The 16,067-nt window shown below is 41.4% G+C and overlaps 1 protein-coding gene across 1 annotated transcript in view; it reads right to left on the bottom strand.

The window, feature by feature from the left end:
- Positions 1 to 15,691, bottom strand: part of LEKR1 (leucine, glutamate and lysine rich 1) — a 177,982-nt gene extending 162,291 nt beyond the window's left edge. Inside the window, exons 1-2 of the mRNA XM_016425307.2 lie at positions 15,279 to 15,691; positions 9,808 to 9,897 (exon numbers count right to left, since the gene is read on the bottom strand). Coding sequence (XP_016280793.1) covers positions 9,808 to 9,855 — 48 coding nt within the window. The 5' untranslated portion in view covers positions 9,856 to 9,897; positions 15,279 to 15,691. The remainder of the gene's footprint in view (positions 1 to 9,807; positions 9,898 to 15,278) is intronic.
- Between the last annotated feature and the right edge of the window lie 376 nt (positions 15,692 to 16,067).

Genomic DNA, 16,067 nt, shown 5'->3' with positions numbered 1-16,067 from the left:
TTCAAAATGGGTGAGTGACTTAAACATAAAGAAGGAAACCATAAGTAAATTGGGTAAACACAGAATAGTATACATGTCAGACCTTTGGGAGGGGAAAGGCTTTAAAACCAAGCAAGATATAGAAAGAATCACAAAATGTAAAATAAATAATTTTGACTACATCAAACTAAAAAGCTTTTGTACAAACAAAACCAATGTAACCAAAATCAGAAGGGAAACAACAAATTGGGAAAAAATCTTCATAGAAACCTCTGACAAAGGTTTAATTACTCATATTTATAATGAGCTAAATCAATTGTACAAAAAATCAAGCCATTCTCCAATTGATAAATGGGCAAGGGAAATGGATAGGCAGTTCTCAGATAAAGAAATCAAAACTATTAACAAGCACATGAAGAAGTGTTCTACATCTCTTATAATCAGAGAGATGCAAATCAAAACAACTCTGAGGTATCACCTCACACCTAGCAGATTGGCTAACATGACAGCAAAGGAAAGTAATGAATGCTGGAGGGGATGTGGCAATGTAGGGACATTAATTCATTGCTGGTGGAGTTGTGAATTGATCCAACCATTCTGGAGGGCAATTTGGAACTATGCCCAAAGGGCGACAAAAGAATATCTACCCTTTGACCCAGCCATAGCACTGCTGGGTCTGTACCCCAAAGAGATAATGGACACAAAGACTTGTACAAAAATATTCATAGCTGCGCTCTTTGTGGTGGCCCAAAACTGGAAAACGAGGGGATGCCCCTCAATTGGGGAATGGCTGAACAAACTATGGTATATGTTGGTGATGGAATACTATTGTGCTAAAAGGAATAATAAAGTGGAGAAGTTCCATGGAGACTGGAACAACCTCCAGGAAGTGATGCAGAGCGAGAGGAGCAGAACCAGGAGAACATTGTACACAGAGACTAATACACTGTGGTATAATCGAACATAATGGACTTCTCCATTAGTGGCGGTGTAATGTCCCTGAACAACTTGCAGGGATCCAGGAGAAAAAAAACACCATTCATAAGCAAAGGATAAACTATGGGAGTGGAAACACCGAGAAAAAGCAACTGCCTGAATACAGAGGTTGAGGGGACATGACAGAGGATAGACTCTAAATGAACACTCTAATGCAAATACTATCAACAAAGCAATGGGTTCAAATCAAGAAAACATCTAATGCCCAGTGGACTTACGTGTCGGCTATGGGGGGTGGGGGGGAGGAAAAGAAAATGATCTATGTCTTTAACGAATAATGCTTGGAAATGATCAAATAAAATATATTTTTAAAAAAAAGTAAAAAAAAAAGTTTGTTGAGTTCAAATGAAGGAAGGTTCTTGAATATGACCAAAGGAATATGTGAAGAAGATGATTACAGAATAATCAAAGTAGGGAGCTGCTTGTCTTAGAATCATAGGATTAGAGTCACTGGCCATCATTTTTCAAAGAGGCCCAATAACATCACGGGATGATATCTTCCCTTGGGAGTAAATTGGATTTAAGTGAGGCAGAGTTGCACAAAGTCATCAGCTTCACTCTCTCTTCCAGAGTCTTCCAAATCCAGTGGCAAGGCAAATGTCCAGACCACTGGTGATGGCCCAGGATGTAGTGGATGACCTTGGTGACGTCTATGTCTGACCCAGCTTTAGGCACTCCATAGCTTTCTTGGAGCCATAAGTGAGAGCTGAATGACAGGTAAATACCAAAAGTGGATGGGCAGCTCTGAAAAGGGCTTGGTAAGCCCTCCCACCAGAGATGCTAGTCCCCCTGAGCCAGAAGGAACCACTGAGATCTAATGTAATCTAATTTTCATTTGGCAGATAAAGAAACTGAGGCCCATCTGCGAGGCTGTGACTTTCCTATCCAAGTTCAAGCCCATTCCAAGTCTACCCTGAATTTCTCAGGGATAGCAAACCCTTGATGCTAAATAAATATATGGCAGGTTCCAACACCACATACTTTGCATAATTTTCTGTCAGGAAAAACACAAACAAAATATATGAAGATTGTCATGCTTTCTAAATCCCTCAATAGGCATCTTGCAAGCTGGTAAACTCAGGATGCTTTTGTGAGACAGAAAAGACAAGGTACTCTGCCATTACTTTATCCAGATCCAGTGAGGTAAGTTGGGAAGTCAAGCTTTGGGGAGTCTTTGGAAACCTATTTCTGGTGTCACTCTCACACCAGCAGCTGTTAGCACATCTCCATAGTCTATGAGCCCAGCCACCCGCAGTCATGTGTGACAAGAGGAGCTCAATGCACTGCTTGTTTTTGTTTTCTGTGACACCCTTTGAAATAGGCAGGACACCCAATAAGTGAGCTGTTTAAAAATAAACTCCCAGATAGGCTGTTTTAATACTTTGTCTGTGCTGTGTGACATATGAAAACCATGATGCCTCTTTTTCGGATCCAATTCCCAGCAACACTAGAAGCAAGTGAAAGCTATCTTTGATGCTCTCTCACTTCTGATCCAAATCATTCCAGGCACCCAGTGTCCTCACCCGGGTTGCTGGAATCCTAAGGCCACTGTGCCCCAAGCCCTGTACTATTTATTTCTCCTTCTCCCACCCACTCCCTCAAAAAGCACCTGTTCTCACCTAGCATTCGGGGAAGAAATGCATCTAATCAACTAATTAATGCTGAGCAGGGAAGGACTTCTGGCTGCAGCTTCATATATTAATCTTTTCAGGATGATCTGTATTCTTTAACGGGCTATATTTGAGAAGATAGTAGATGACAGGAAGTCCATAAGAGTGATCAATTCTTCATCAATAATACTGAAATGATTTGATTTCAAAATCCATCATGGACCTGCTCTATTGGAATTCTAGTCATCCTTTGAAGGCTAAGCCACGAGAGGAGCTAATTTTTTAAAAACCCTCATCTTCCATCTTAGAATCAATACTGTATATTGGTTCCAAGACAGAAGAGTGGTAAGGGCTAAGGCAATGGGAGTTAAGTGGCTTGTCCAGGGTCACACAGCTGGGAAGTATCTGAGGCCAGATTTGAACCTAGCACCTCCCATCTCTAGGTCTGACTCTCAATCCACTGAGCCATGTAGCTGCTCCAGAGGAGCTCATTCTTGAGCATTTTTCAGTACTCAAAGTTTGCAGAAATGAGAGGTTACCACACAGTTGACCCATGCCAGTTAATCCATAGAGTCACAATAGTAGGAAGCTACAATGCACACTCTCCTCACCCATAAAACATCTATTCACAACTGGAACGACCTCCAGAAATTGATGCAGAGTGAAAGAAGCAGAACCAGGAAAACATTGTACATAGAGACGGATACACTGTGGTACAATCAAATGTAATGGACTTCTCTACCAGCAGCACTGCAATGATCCAGGATAATTCTGAGGGACTTAGGAGAAATAACCCTATCTACATCCAGAGGAAGAACTGTGGGAGCAGAAACAGAGAAGAAAAACAACTGCCTGATCACATGGGTTGATGGGGATATGATTGGGGATGTAGACTCTAAATGATCCCCCTAGTGTAAATATCAATAATATGGAAATTGGTCTTGATCAATTACAAATGTAAAACCCAGTGGAATTGTGTGTCAGCTACTGGAGGAGGGGAGGGAAAGAACATGATTCTTGTAACCATGGGAAAATATTGTAAATTAATTAATTAAATAATCTTGAAAAAAATCCATTCACAGACCTCTCTCAAATGAAATATCTAGCCCTGTATTTCCTATCACAATGTCGGTTTTTGTGCCCAGGGTCACTCTTGATTTCTGAATCCCCAATGTGAAAGTATGAAAAATGGATACATTTGCATTTATAATAGAAACCTGGGGGAACAGACTTTTCTCTGGAACTACTTTGGATTACAATATTAAGAGATATCACCTCTTTGGCTTAAGTGTATTTCTTGTAGGAAGGGGAAGAAAACTAGGAAAGGGATTTGTGACTTCATCTCTGTGACCTTACAAATCAGCAAGTTCTCTGTAACTGGAGTCCAGGATTTGCTTTTTCTTAATACCTATTATTCATATGTTACCTATGTTTTGGCAGAACAGGCGGAAGAAACCAACAAGAAGGTTCAACGGCTGAGATGGCAATGCAGCAAGGCACTGTGGAGTGCTTAGGGCATGTTGGAGCACAAAAGACAACACGGCCATCCAATGCAGCTGAGGAAATCTTCAGATGTATCGACTTTTCGTGCCAATGGACCCAGGCTTCCAACGCCGAGAGAGAATGGGTCTATCTCTGTGCATCAACTTTTCCACTTAAATCTTCACGCACAAGTGTCTTTGTGCACAAAAACGCACAAAGACAATCGTCATCCTCAGTTACCAAGAGACTACTACTACTATTTTTCATAAAATAAGTCATCTTCACAATCCTATTTATTTTATATTAAAATATTATTCTAAGAAGTGGCTTACAAACTTCACCAGACTGGCAAAGGGGTTTATACAATCATTTATTATATAACCACAAATTTCTTATTGATTTCATTGTATCAGGGTTCTTATGCTAGGTCCTATAAACTTGGTTCTTGACATATTTTGGTAATTGTTTCTCTTTTAAAAAAAATAAGCTTTTTATTAATGCATTTTGCATCACTGAACTTCCCTTCTCCCCAAGAGCCATCCCACATACCAAATAACATTTTTAAAGACACAAAAGTGATAGATACATTGAAAAGTGTGAAAATATGAGCAATATGCAATGCTTATGATTCTAGGTGGGTTGAGAGAACTCTCACATCTCTTCATTCAATTTTTATAACTCTGTAACATTTACTTTGGCTCTTGGGGGGAGTTGTTTTTATTCACGTCATTGTAGCTACTCTGTATACATTATTTTCTTGACTCTGCTGACTTTTTTCTGTATCAGTTCATAAAACTCTTTCCATGCTTTTCTGTATTCATCATTTCTTCTAGCACAGTTATTTCATTATATTCATGTACCATAACCTTTAACCATAAATTCCTTTCACTGTTTGTAAAGGGGTATTACCTTTGTTCCTACTTCTTTGCTACTATAAAAAATGCTACCATAAATACTTTGAGCATGCAGGATTACTTCTTATTGATTGCTTCCCTGGGTTATAAGTCTGATAATGAAGTTTCTGGTTCAAAGGATGTACATTACATTAGTCCCTTTATTTTTTTAATTCAAGTTTGCTTGCCAGAATGGTTGTATTGATTCACAGCTCCACCAACAATGTGCTAGTATGCCTATCTCCCTATAGTTCTTTCAACATTCATTATCCCTATTTTTTTCATCTTTTCTAATTTGTAGAGTATAAAACTCAAACCTCAGGATTGTTTTAATTTTAATTTCTCTTTTTTTTAGTGATTTGGAGCACATATTTATATTTCAACAGAAATTATTTCCTTTGAAATTTTATGTATTTTTATTTTGTGCATTTAAGAACATTCTTCTGAGAAACATTACTCCATAGGCTTCATCCGTCTACAAAACAGAAGCCTGTAACACAAAAAGGTTAAGAGCTTGTGCGAGAGAGAGAGAGAGAGAGAGAGAGAGAGAGAGAGAGAGAGAGAGAGAGACAGAGACAGAGAGAGACAGAGAGAGACAGAGAGAGACAGAGAAAGAGAGAGGAGGATCCATGGCAAAGTGTGAGATTATCCTCATCTAGAGTAAGTGGTATGAATGGCCATCTTTTTCTAAGCACACCCAGAAAGTAGGCTTTATCAGTTTAAGTAAACATAATATCTGGGCTTCCAATGTTAGGACATTGAATTAAGCAGCCTGACCTATTAGCCTTCATGAACCTCCTCAAGAATCTGGGCAACTACAAGCTCTCTAAAGTGGTGCTAGTTCTCCTGGAAGGCAGCAAAAACCTCGGGAATCCCTAGGTGGGTTCGACAATGGCCACCCAAGCTCCTCTTAGGTAATATGACCCAGTTTTTTCCAAGTGAAAACCGAGAAAGGCAAGTCAAATAAACAGCTACTTAAAGAAAAACCCCACCATCGTGGGTGGTTCTGTATAACCCTATTTTAAAAGATTACTGAGCAAATGTTATAAGGAACTGTTTCTAGGTAAATGATGAGATAGTTACTTTCTGTAATTAGAAAGCAATAAGCTTCAAAAGTATTGACCCACAGACATTAAGTAATTCCTCTATTAGTCAAAGTGGATATAATCCAACCACTTGCTTTAATACCAGAAGTCACCTAAGCAACATGGAGATGCCTTCTACAGTATAGATTCCTCTTTCCCTTCACACTCCATGCCAAGCTCCTCAACCCCCCAAAGTGTAGTTCTCTGCCTCCCAGGGGATAGTTCCTTCTCCACGGTTGGGGGAAGATATCACCAGTCACAGCAAAAAGAGCAGTGGACCAGAGAGTCTGGACACAGATTCTAATCCTGCCTCTGCAGCTAACTAGCTGTAAGTGCAAACAAATCCCTTGACCTTTCTCTGATCCATCTACAGAATCAGGTGGTGGGGCTAGATGCTACCTAAGGCCCCCTCCAATTCTATAAGGGTCCAGTTCTGTTCTTTCCACTGTTAGGTAACAAGGCCAAACACACTCCAGAATGAAACCCTCCACTCAACCATTTGGATTCAAGAAACCTATGAGATTATAAAATTATAGATATTAGAAAGAAAAAAAAAAGCCCTAGCCATTGTTCAGGCTACCAAACAGGAGGAGAAAGAATGCTAGAGCAGAGCCAGGACTTAGATTCAAATCCTCCCTCTGACAGTAGGGTCAATTATTTAACTTTTCTAAGCTGCCTTGCCTGAAATAACAATCTCTGGCTCATATCATTGTATAAGGAGGCTTAAATGTCTCAGTGTAAGGGGATTTAAAGTAAAGCATTTCCATTCTTATTATCCATTTTGAGGATGAAGAAGACTCAAAGAAGGGTCACGTGACAGGGCTTTTAGTGATCAAACAGTCCAAACTCCCCATTTAATGGATGAAGTAAGGTAAAGGGAATTGCCCAAGATCATGTAGCTAGTCTGTAGTAAATCCAAGATTCAGGCCATCTGCTACACACTCTGGGAGGTCCCATCAGAGCCAACACTGCTGATGCCTCCTCATTCTAAAGCTCAGAGATATCAGCCCAGTCCTGAAGAAACAAAAACTTCGCCCAGCCTTCTCCTTGAGTTTGCTGAAGATGAAGATAACAAGGCTGCGGGCCCGTCAATGTTAAACAGTGATTTAAAATTCACTGCCTAAAAACCTCATTCATTCTAATAAGTGCCATTTGAACATATAATTTGGCAACAAGTAAGCAAAAAGTTTTAAGGGAAAATAGTTGAATGGCAAAAACAAAAAACAAAACAACGAAGTCTATGGAAACCAACAAAACCAACTGTGAAGAAGGTAAATGCAAGCTGTCACGAAAGAGTAGTTTTCTAAAAGTACCAGCTTGCTTTTCTACTTTTTTCTTCTTTTTTGCTATTACACTTTTAGTGTAACCAAAAACCCAAGCCTCCTCACACCTTTCCAGGACACTCGAGCCAGGGTTCTTCTGATGATCGTCTTTATTTTCTTTTCCCTCTTTTTTTCTGATTCAACACAAAATCTGACCCTCGCTACAGTGGCCCAGAACAACCTGGAAAATTAAGTTTATTTCTTCTGGCAGTTACAATCTGTGCTTGGAAATAGAAAACTGTTGTTCTGAATAAATTTCAAAGTTCCAAAGGACTAAAATTACTTTACTGAAAGAGGACAAAATGAGCTGTTACGGGGAGGGAAAGGGATTGTTATCCCAAAAGAACAGGCTGCTCTCCAGCTCTCACACCACCTCTTCTGTTTGGCAAAATAAACAACTCGAGACATTTTATTTTACTTTGTGTACCAGGCTAATAAAGAACTCCTGGGGCAAGAATCCTATGACAAACACTCATTCTGTCATCAATTCTAAAATGAAGAGGCCTGTTTCAACTTTGCAAAATGAACTGAACATCTTTTTTCAAAGTTTTCCTTAAAATTCCATATACATATGTACCTTAAAAAATATAGAAGAAGCTTACTGATTGTTGCTAGCAAATAATATTCTTGTGGTTATTTTTGTTTCACAAAGGATTTTAAAATTGCTACTTCTTTCAGAGAAAAGGGATTCTAATTTTACTTATACTACTAAGAGATTTTGAGTTTATTTCTACTAAAATCTAAACAGAGTGTAATTAGATCACAATAAGACCACTGTACTTTTATGGCACTGGATTGAATTTTGACCACAACTAGAGCTGGGGCTGGGGCTCTGCATTGGCTTCTACTAGGAGCTCTACAGAAAGAGAGAGGCAGGAGACCCAATAGCCTTGGAGAGATCACAGAACTGGACAAGTCTAGCAGGATGTAGAGATAGCTGGCAAAGTCCAACAGGGGAAAGAGGTATAAAACCTCCTACTTGTTAGGCATGGGCCACTGCATAAGAAATGCCCTATTAGTGGATCATGGATCAGTTCTCTGACTAAGGGGCACCCTAAAAGGAACCTTGAAATATCTTTAGGTCTTCCTTCTCCCTACAAGTAACAGAGCCTGAGAAAGCCGGGTCTGGTGGAAGTGGATTTCCCTGCCTTTTACTTCCAAAGAGGAACTGAATTATCTAAGAGTTGATTATTATAATCCAAACTTTCCTTTTGCCATTCCTGTATTTTCCACAATTTCCTACTTAAAGCTTATTGCTTTCTAATTACAGAAAGACAGAATTCTAGAGCCACGCATTCAAAAAGTTCCCAACCAAATTCCCCAACCCTATTCTCCTTCCCCACAGGAATCCATCTCTCTACTTCCAACCGGAGGCCTGCATTCACACCATTTGATTGCCTTGCAATGTTCTCTCTCCTTCTGCTCTGGCTCCCTAAATCCCACCTGAACATCTTTCAAAGTTCAGTTCTACTTCTATAACTTTCAGGAAGCAATCCATAGAGTTCTTGGCTTCTTCTGAATTCCTACACATTGATCCCACTTAATCATATGCTTCCATGAATCATTCGTTTTTGCTTAGGTTTTTCCCCATAACTAAATTACAAACTTTTTTTTTTATTGTAGGGCTCTTGCCTTACATCTCTGTATTCCCAGTGTGCCTAGTACTGTGCTCTGGACACATACCTGCCCTCTTATAAGCTGAAAGGAAGACTTTTCTGGAAATCCTTCCAATCATTCTCATTCTTCAGTCTTGTCCAGTTCCTTCCTATTGACAAAATCATACCTTCTCCCCAAACTGATGCCTAAGCAGCCACAGCCCTCCATTTGGCTCCTGGCTTACGATTGAACAAAAGAGGCAAAGCAAATTCAGCGCCTTGGTCTAACTGGCCTATTCTGATATTTGAGCCTGAGTCAAGAACAGAATCTTTGGCTCAGTCTGCATTTGGTTAGCATTGATGCCTCAGTAAGCACATTCAGGATGTCAACCCCAGTGGGAGAGGTCATGGAACTAGACAGAGAGTAGAGAGTCAAGAACCCATGAGAAGATAGGAAGAATAACTGTGTTTTTGGACTCAGGTATGATGGTCCAGCACACTAAAGCCTGAAGAGACAGAGAATAATGTTCTAGCCTGCAGCTGAACCAGTGGACTTAGGGCTGCTTAGGAAGCCTGCATGAATCTAGGAATGCAAAAGGGGTGACAAAATCACCCACATCTGGGCTGCTCTTTTACAAAACTGTAAAAAATAACTTGATAAAAATGTGACTCGTGGATTATTTACAGCAAAATGAGAGGAAATACAACTGGGTGTCATTTCTAAATTCCTATAAACCCCTCCATGGCTCAGAGGTCCCCAGAAAAATCTGGACAGAAGATAGATGAAAAATTCTGAATGATTTCCTCTAATCTCTAAAACAAGATAGAATAATAAAATCTCATACCTTTTGAATTTCGTCAGGCAATGCATGTATAGGAATATGTCGGTCCATGCTTTCCCAAGACACACTTATAGAAGTCAGGAGGTAAATAATCTAAAAACCATTGATAGTCATAGTCAGAATTAGCTTAGTGGAGGAGAAAGTTAACAGCAAATATCAATCTGTGAGAGTGTCTGAAGATGTCTCTCTACAATGACTATTTCAACAGAAGTTTCATTGACCTGGAGTCAGGAGATACTATTGTGGTTTGCTCACAATAATTAGTTATGCTAAATCACAGGAGAAATCATGTTACTGGCTATTCTGCCAAGTAAACAATGTGCTTTCATTGGTTCTAGTTTTTAAAAAGAACACTGCTAATCCCATCATTAGGGATCTAAATGTATTTACTTTAGTAATGTCTAACCACTATTTACTTAGGAGTAGAGAGCAGAGAACAGAATCTTAAACCTTAAACATTTATGTGTATGTGTGTATACACATAAACAGATCTACATATACTTGTTTCATTTTCAAAGGCTTAATCTCTGAAAAAATTCCTAGTAAAACAATGATTAAACATAGTATTTTTACTTGGTGGATAATAAAGATGACAATTTATTCTGGCACATTTTTTAATGAAAAAGTAAAAGTCAAAATATTTATATTTCAATTTCTTACATTAAAATGTGTGCCAAAAAATACACAGAGAGTTGGCAAGAGGATTGTTATCAATGCTTTAAAGACTGTGCCAATATTTTATTGTCAAAGGAGATCAGATAATTTCTTAATGCAAACATTTTCCTTTAATGGATTGTTCCTTGATAATTACTCCCTAATAAAGGTTTTTAATTCTCTATTATTCTTTCATGGGGTCAGAATGTTCTCAAGAAGACTGGGGAGGGTGGTGGTTGTAATTGTTTTTTTTGTTGTTGTTTTTTTTTATTTAGTATTTCCCTCTCCTACCACAGGCCAAGGGAACAGAATGCCTGGCGCACATGTTCCACGGATCAATTACTATTCAAATATAGTTCTTGCCTTAGCAGCACTTTGGAACTTTTTATATTATTCAGATGTTCACTGCCACTGTGTGGAAAGGATTTCACTTGTTAATACAAACATCCTTCCTCACTACTCAAGGTCATTGTGAAAAAAATAAGACTATGCTAGCCTTCCCCACAGACTACAACGGAATCTATCCGTATTCTCTTTGTGTATCTCGGAACAAACTGCTATTATATACTATGACACTCCAAGCCATGGATAACAATCCATTGTCGGGGCAGAAAATTGACAAGGCAAATACTAATAATATTTTTTCCATATTGTTGTCCATCAGACACTGGATTCGGAATTCCTGACTACAAGAGGTTGATACATTATTTAGAATCATTAGTGTGGTTTTTTAACTAGATATCTCCCTTTGAACTCCTTATAAGTTTAATTGACTTCAGACTTCAGACTTGACTGTGGCATGGTATGCTATTTCATATTTATATCTCAGATATGCCAGATATACCGAGATATCCAGGCTGAGTACATTTCAACAGTCTTTTGTTAGCATGGAAATATGGTGACCAGGCGGGTATTATTGGTGCTGTCCATTCATATTCAAGTAGGGTGGGCTTACAAACAATGCACTAACACACCAACTAAAGGAAATGTATTCATGCAATAAATATTAAGCAGCTACTAAGCTCAAGATGCTCTCTTAAATGTTCAGGAGAAACACAAAGGAGAATGAGAAGCAACTTCTTTCTTCAAGTAGTTTAGACTCTAAAAGTTGGGATAAGAATGTACTCTAATAGAAGCCTGAATATAGGTTTCACAAGGGACCTACAATAAAGGCTAATGGAAGTTCCAAGGGAGAAGGGTTCCAATCCAGTTGAAGGGCCTAAAGAAGGTTCATAAAGAGGAGAGTGTTTGAGCTGGACTTGGAGGAGTTGCTGGGACTTCAACAATCATAAGGCTGGGGAAAGTACTTCGAGTAGAGGGAATAGCATTAACAAAGTCCCTGAGGAGTGAATGGGTAGGCCATCGTAAGGGGGGAAAAGGGGTTAATCTTCACGTCATGATAAGGGAAGAGTAGTCATTTTAGTTGGAGAACAAAGTATATTTATTGAAGAAGAACAAGGTGGGGGCTGTGGCGAGAACATGAGATTGAGAGAATTTTGGGCTTCAGGTGAGATACAATAGGGAGTCAGTGAAAATTCCAAAAGCTTCAGGCTTGTGAAAGAGGGATCATTCTGCAAGAAGGAGGTCTCTCTTGATGCTATTGCAATAACCCCACCAAGAACACTGATGGAAACAGAGAGGGAACAGTCAGGATCTCAGGATCGGTGGGAGAAAACCAGAATAATGGAAGCCAAGGGAAGAACATTTGAAGATGAGCAAGAAGAGTTCAGATGATGCAGAGAAGTAAAAAATGAATGGCTTAGAGATGAAGATGTCACTGGATATTTTCAAGAAAACAATTTCTTTAAGGTGGCAATACCCAAAGGAGAAAACTAGATTGTAAGGTGGCCGGAAAGCCAAAGGAACAAAGGCTTACTTACTTCAGTTCCTCAGAGATCTGTTGTCTTATATATATATATAGGTACCCCCAATACAAATATGGATTGGTACCAATACAATCCATCTACAACTTAGTACCAGACTTGCTTTGGTGAAAAAAACACATCAACTCATGGTCAAACTGAATATTGGCACAACGGATAAAGCCCAGACCAGAGCCATTAGGAAAGCCTGGGTTCAAATCCTGACTCAGATACTTACTAATTGTGAGGTCTTGGGTCAAGTACAACTTGTCTGTCTCAGTTCCCTCATCTGTAAAATGGGAATAATAATAGCATCTACCTTACAAGGATGTTGTAAGAGTCAAATGCAATGATATAAAGGGTTTTGCAAATCTTAGTGCTATATATTATAATTTTTGTTATTGTTATTATCCTCTTCTCTGAATTTAACTAGGCTAGTCCTAAGGGAACAAGGCCTTCCTTATGGAATATCTTCTCAGCTTGGTAATATAGATTGTGTGTGTGTGTGTGTGTGTAGGGGGAGAAAGAGCTTTCAAGATAAAGAGAACTTTGCAAGTATCACCTTATCTGATGCTCACAAGAAGTCCATGAGCCAGATCCTAGAGGCTAGCATCCTCACGGCCATTTTACAAATAAGGAATGATTAGTTCAGATAATCAATTCATCTGTCTGAGGTCACACAGTCAGGGCCACCTCAGACTCAAACTAGTTCTTCTTGGCTCCAAACCATGCTGCCTCCCCAGAGGAAGGACCTGCCATGGCTCTCATGCTTCTGGCACAGCCTTCAAGAACTCAAGGCTCCCTCCACATAAGTGGGTAGAAGGGACAGAAGTGACAACTGCCTTTTCAATATGTTTAGCAGAAAAGAGCTTCCAGACAAGAGTCCATCTAGGGGGAAGCAGACTAATAAGGGCAGAGAAGATGTGCAAGTGTATAGAGGAAGAGTATATAATAAAGTGTTAGGCAGGAGATGTAAGCAGACTTTACTGACACAGCAACCCCAGGCCTTGGTCAGAGGAAGAGCAGGGATTCTCTGCCACCAGAACCTCTCCACCCACCTCCCACCACACACACAGGAAACTTTGAGATCCTTAAAGACAGGAACTAATTCCTTTGGTATTTTGCTTTGTTTGTTTTTTGCTGATAGACCCTTCCAATAGAACAAAAGGACAAGTGAGGATGAGAAAGGCCCATGAGAGAGTTCATCAGGCTTCATCTTCTCAGGGAGGTTGGATGGTGGTCACCCAGGGGAGAGGGAGCAGAGTTGGGTTGGCAGTTTGAAGAGAACAGTTTGGGGCATTTGTTAGGGGAAAATGGAAAGGAACCCCAAACTAGACAAATTAAAGGATTGCAAGATTGAAGTAAAGGCCCAACAGAGAATTTCCCATCTTTGTGTTGGTTTCTGCTTTATCAATTATGGAGGGAGCCCAGAGTCCCTTGTACTGTCTAAGGCAACTGTCCTACATATCAAGCATCCTCCACTGCTTGAGAAGCTTGAAGATGCCCACAGAAAGACACACAAACTTATTCCAGAGCCTGTCTCACTTCTAATGCTCTTCCTAAACCCATCAGTGGACTATTATGGACTCACATTCCCCTCTGCCCTTCTGTAGGAGGGAAAATTGATCATAATAGAAATCCTGCCTAAATGTCTGCCCTGGGAGGGTCAAGTGCTCCATGTGGTCCCTAGACCTGCCAGAAGTTGGTAAGGCTTTCACTTTGGTGCTTGAGGCAACTGTGTGACCTTCACAATCTTGACTCTTTCCTTTCCTGAAGGACCACTGACAAGAACGCAGTGTGGATGTGCCAAGGGTAGGCAAAGGTGGGTCCCCAGGCCCCTTTTTGGCAGAGAACCAGCCTGTGAGAGTCAAGAAGAGGAAAGGGAAGGGCGAAAGGGAAGGGCAAAAAGAAAAGAAGGGGTAGAGATAATAGAGTAGAAAAGAGAGGGGGTTAGAGATAGGGGAAGAAAGAGTGAGAGAGGACCTGGGAATGGGAAGGGGGAGAGAAGAGGAAAAAAGGGAAACCTAAGGGTAAGGGAAAGAAGGTGAAGCCAAAAAGGAGGGAAGAAAAAGGGAAGGATAAATAAGGGAAGCAGATAAACATTTATAGAGTACCCACTACATGCCCGGGACTGTGCTGAATGCTTTTTACAGATTTTATCTCATTTAATCCTCACAACAACCATGTGAAGTATGGGCTACTGTTATCCCTATGGGAAAGTTGAGGAAATGGAGGCAAAGAGAGGGTAAAACGACTTGTCCAACCTCACACAACTAGTAAGTGTCTGAGGCTGAATCTGAACTCAGGTCTTCATGGCTCTATGCTCCTGGTCCAGTGTTAACCACTCTGTCATCTTGGGGAAAAGGAAGGGGAAAGGAATAGAGAGAAAGGGAGATGGAGGGAGGAGCAAGGTGAAAAGAGGATGGGAAAGGATGAAAGGTGAGGTAAGGAAAATAAATTAAAAGAAAGATTGGAGAGAGGAAAAATAGGAGGTAGAGGAAGATTCGGGAGGCAAAGGGAAGAAGGAAGGATGAAAAGGGAGAGGGAGAGAGTTAGAGATAAGGAGAGAGAAGGGAAGAGGGGACAGAGGAGGAGGATGGGGAAGGAGGAAAGGGCAGTCAGGAGAGACGGAGGGATAAGGAGTGAGAGATGGCAGGGGACAGGGAGGAATAATGGAGGAGTAAGGGAAGAGAGGTGATGAGCGGGGAGAGAGAGAAGGGATGGCTTGGGAAGGAAGAGGAAAGATAAATGGAGAGGGGAGGGGGAAGGGATTGAGGAGGAGGAGAGATGGACTAGGGGATGGACTGGGGGGAGGGGAGAGAGAGCTGGGCAGGACGCGGAGCGAGTCCCCCAAGCTCTCGGCCTCAGCTGCTGAGGCCCTTCAAGATCAAAGTTATGGCTCCTCCCCGGGAGGGCAACGTCCCGGCTCGGCCCTAAGTAGCGAAGCCGGCATCTCACCTCGACCTCTGCTCCTCTGGGTCGGAAACGGCTTTCCCGGTCACCCAGGCAACCGCGCTCCCGGAGAGACGTCAAGACGTGGTGACGCCAAGGTCCACGCCTCCGCCCGCCTCCGCTGGCGAAATTGCGCTTGCAGATCCTTTCGGACTCGGAAACAATGGGTGTTATGTGTGCGCATGCTCACAGCGGGGTCGTTGGGGGCAGGCGTGACGGGTGGCAGAGGCTGGAAATGAATGAAGAGGGGAAGTGAAGGGCGCTGCGGAGGAGGGCGGAGGTGCACCAAGCTGAGCTCGGCTTATGTTCGTAGGCCCTTTTCGGTGCGTCACGCAGCCCCCTTTTCCCTATTGGGCATATAGGAAAATTGAGGCCCAAGGCAGCACCTCGGCCCAGGACGTGCTCCTTCCTCTGCATCACGCGTGTGTGGGGACGGCCCCCGGAGACGCCTGCTGGAGCCCTACCTGAGCACTGACCCCTCACCGGCAGAGCTCCTTAAGAATCCCGTGTAGCCCCAGTGGACGAGGGCGAGGTCAACCCACGTCCCAGGCCTCCACGCCCCTTAGTGAGGGGAGGAGGAAGGATGAATACAATACATATAATCCTCACCCGCACACAAATTTATTTCCTCTCAGAAAGGGAGGGGGGAAAATACGGATAATATGTATAATCCCCCTCCCCCAATATGGTTTGTTCCTTCTGGAGGGGGAGGAAGATAGAGCTAATGTATCTAATGCTTTCTCACCCCCCATGTGTCCTGCTGAAGGGAAGAGGAAGGATGAATATAATATATAT

Source organism: Monodelphis domestica, chromosome 8 (assembly GCF_027887165.1).
Source record: "Monodelphis domestica isolate mMonDom1 chromosome 8, mMonDom1.pri, whole genome shotgun sequence".
Classification (NCBI taxonomy): Eukaryota; Metazoa; Chordata; class Mammalia; order Didelphimorphia; family Didelphidae; genus Monodelphis; species Monodelphis domestica.
The sequence above is the reverse complement of the archived record's forward strand: the minus strand, read 5'-3'. Positions and strand labels throughout refer to the sequence as shown.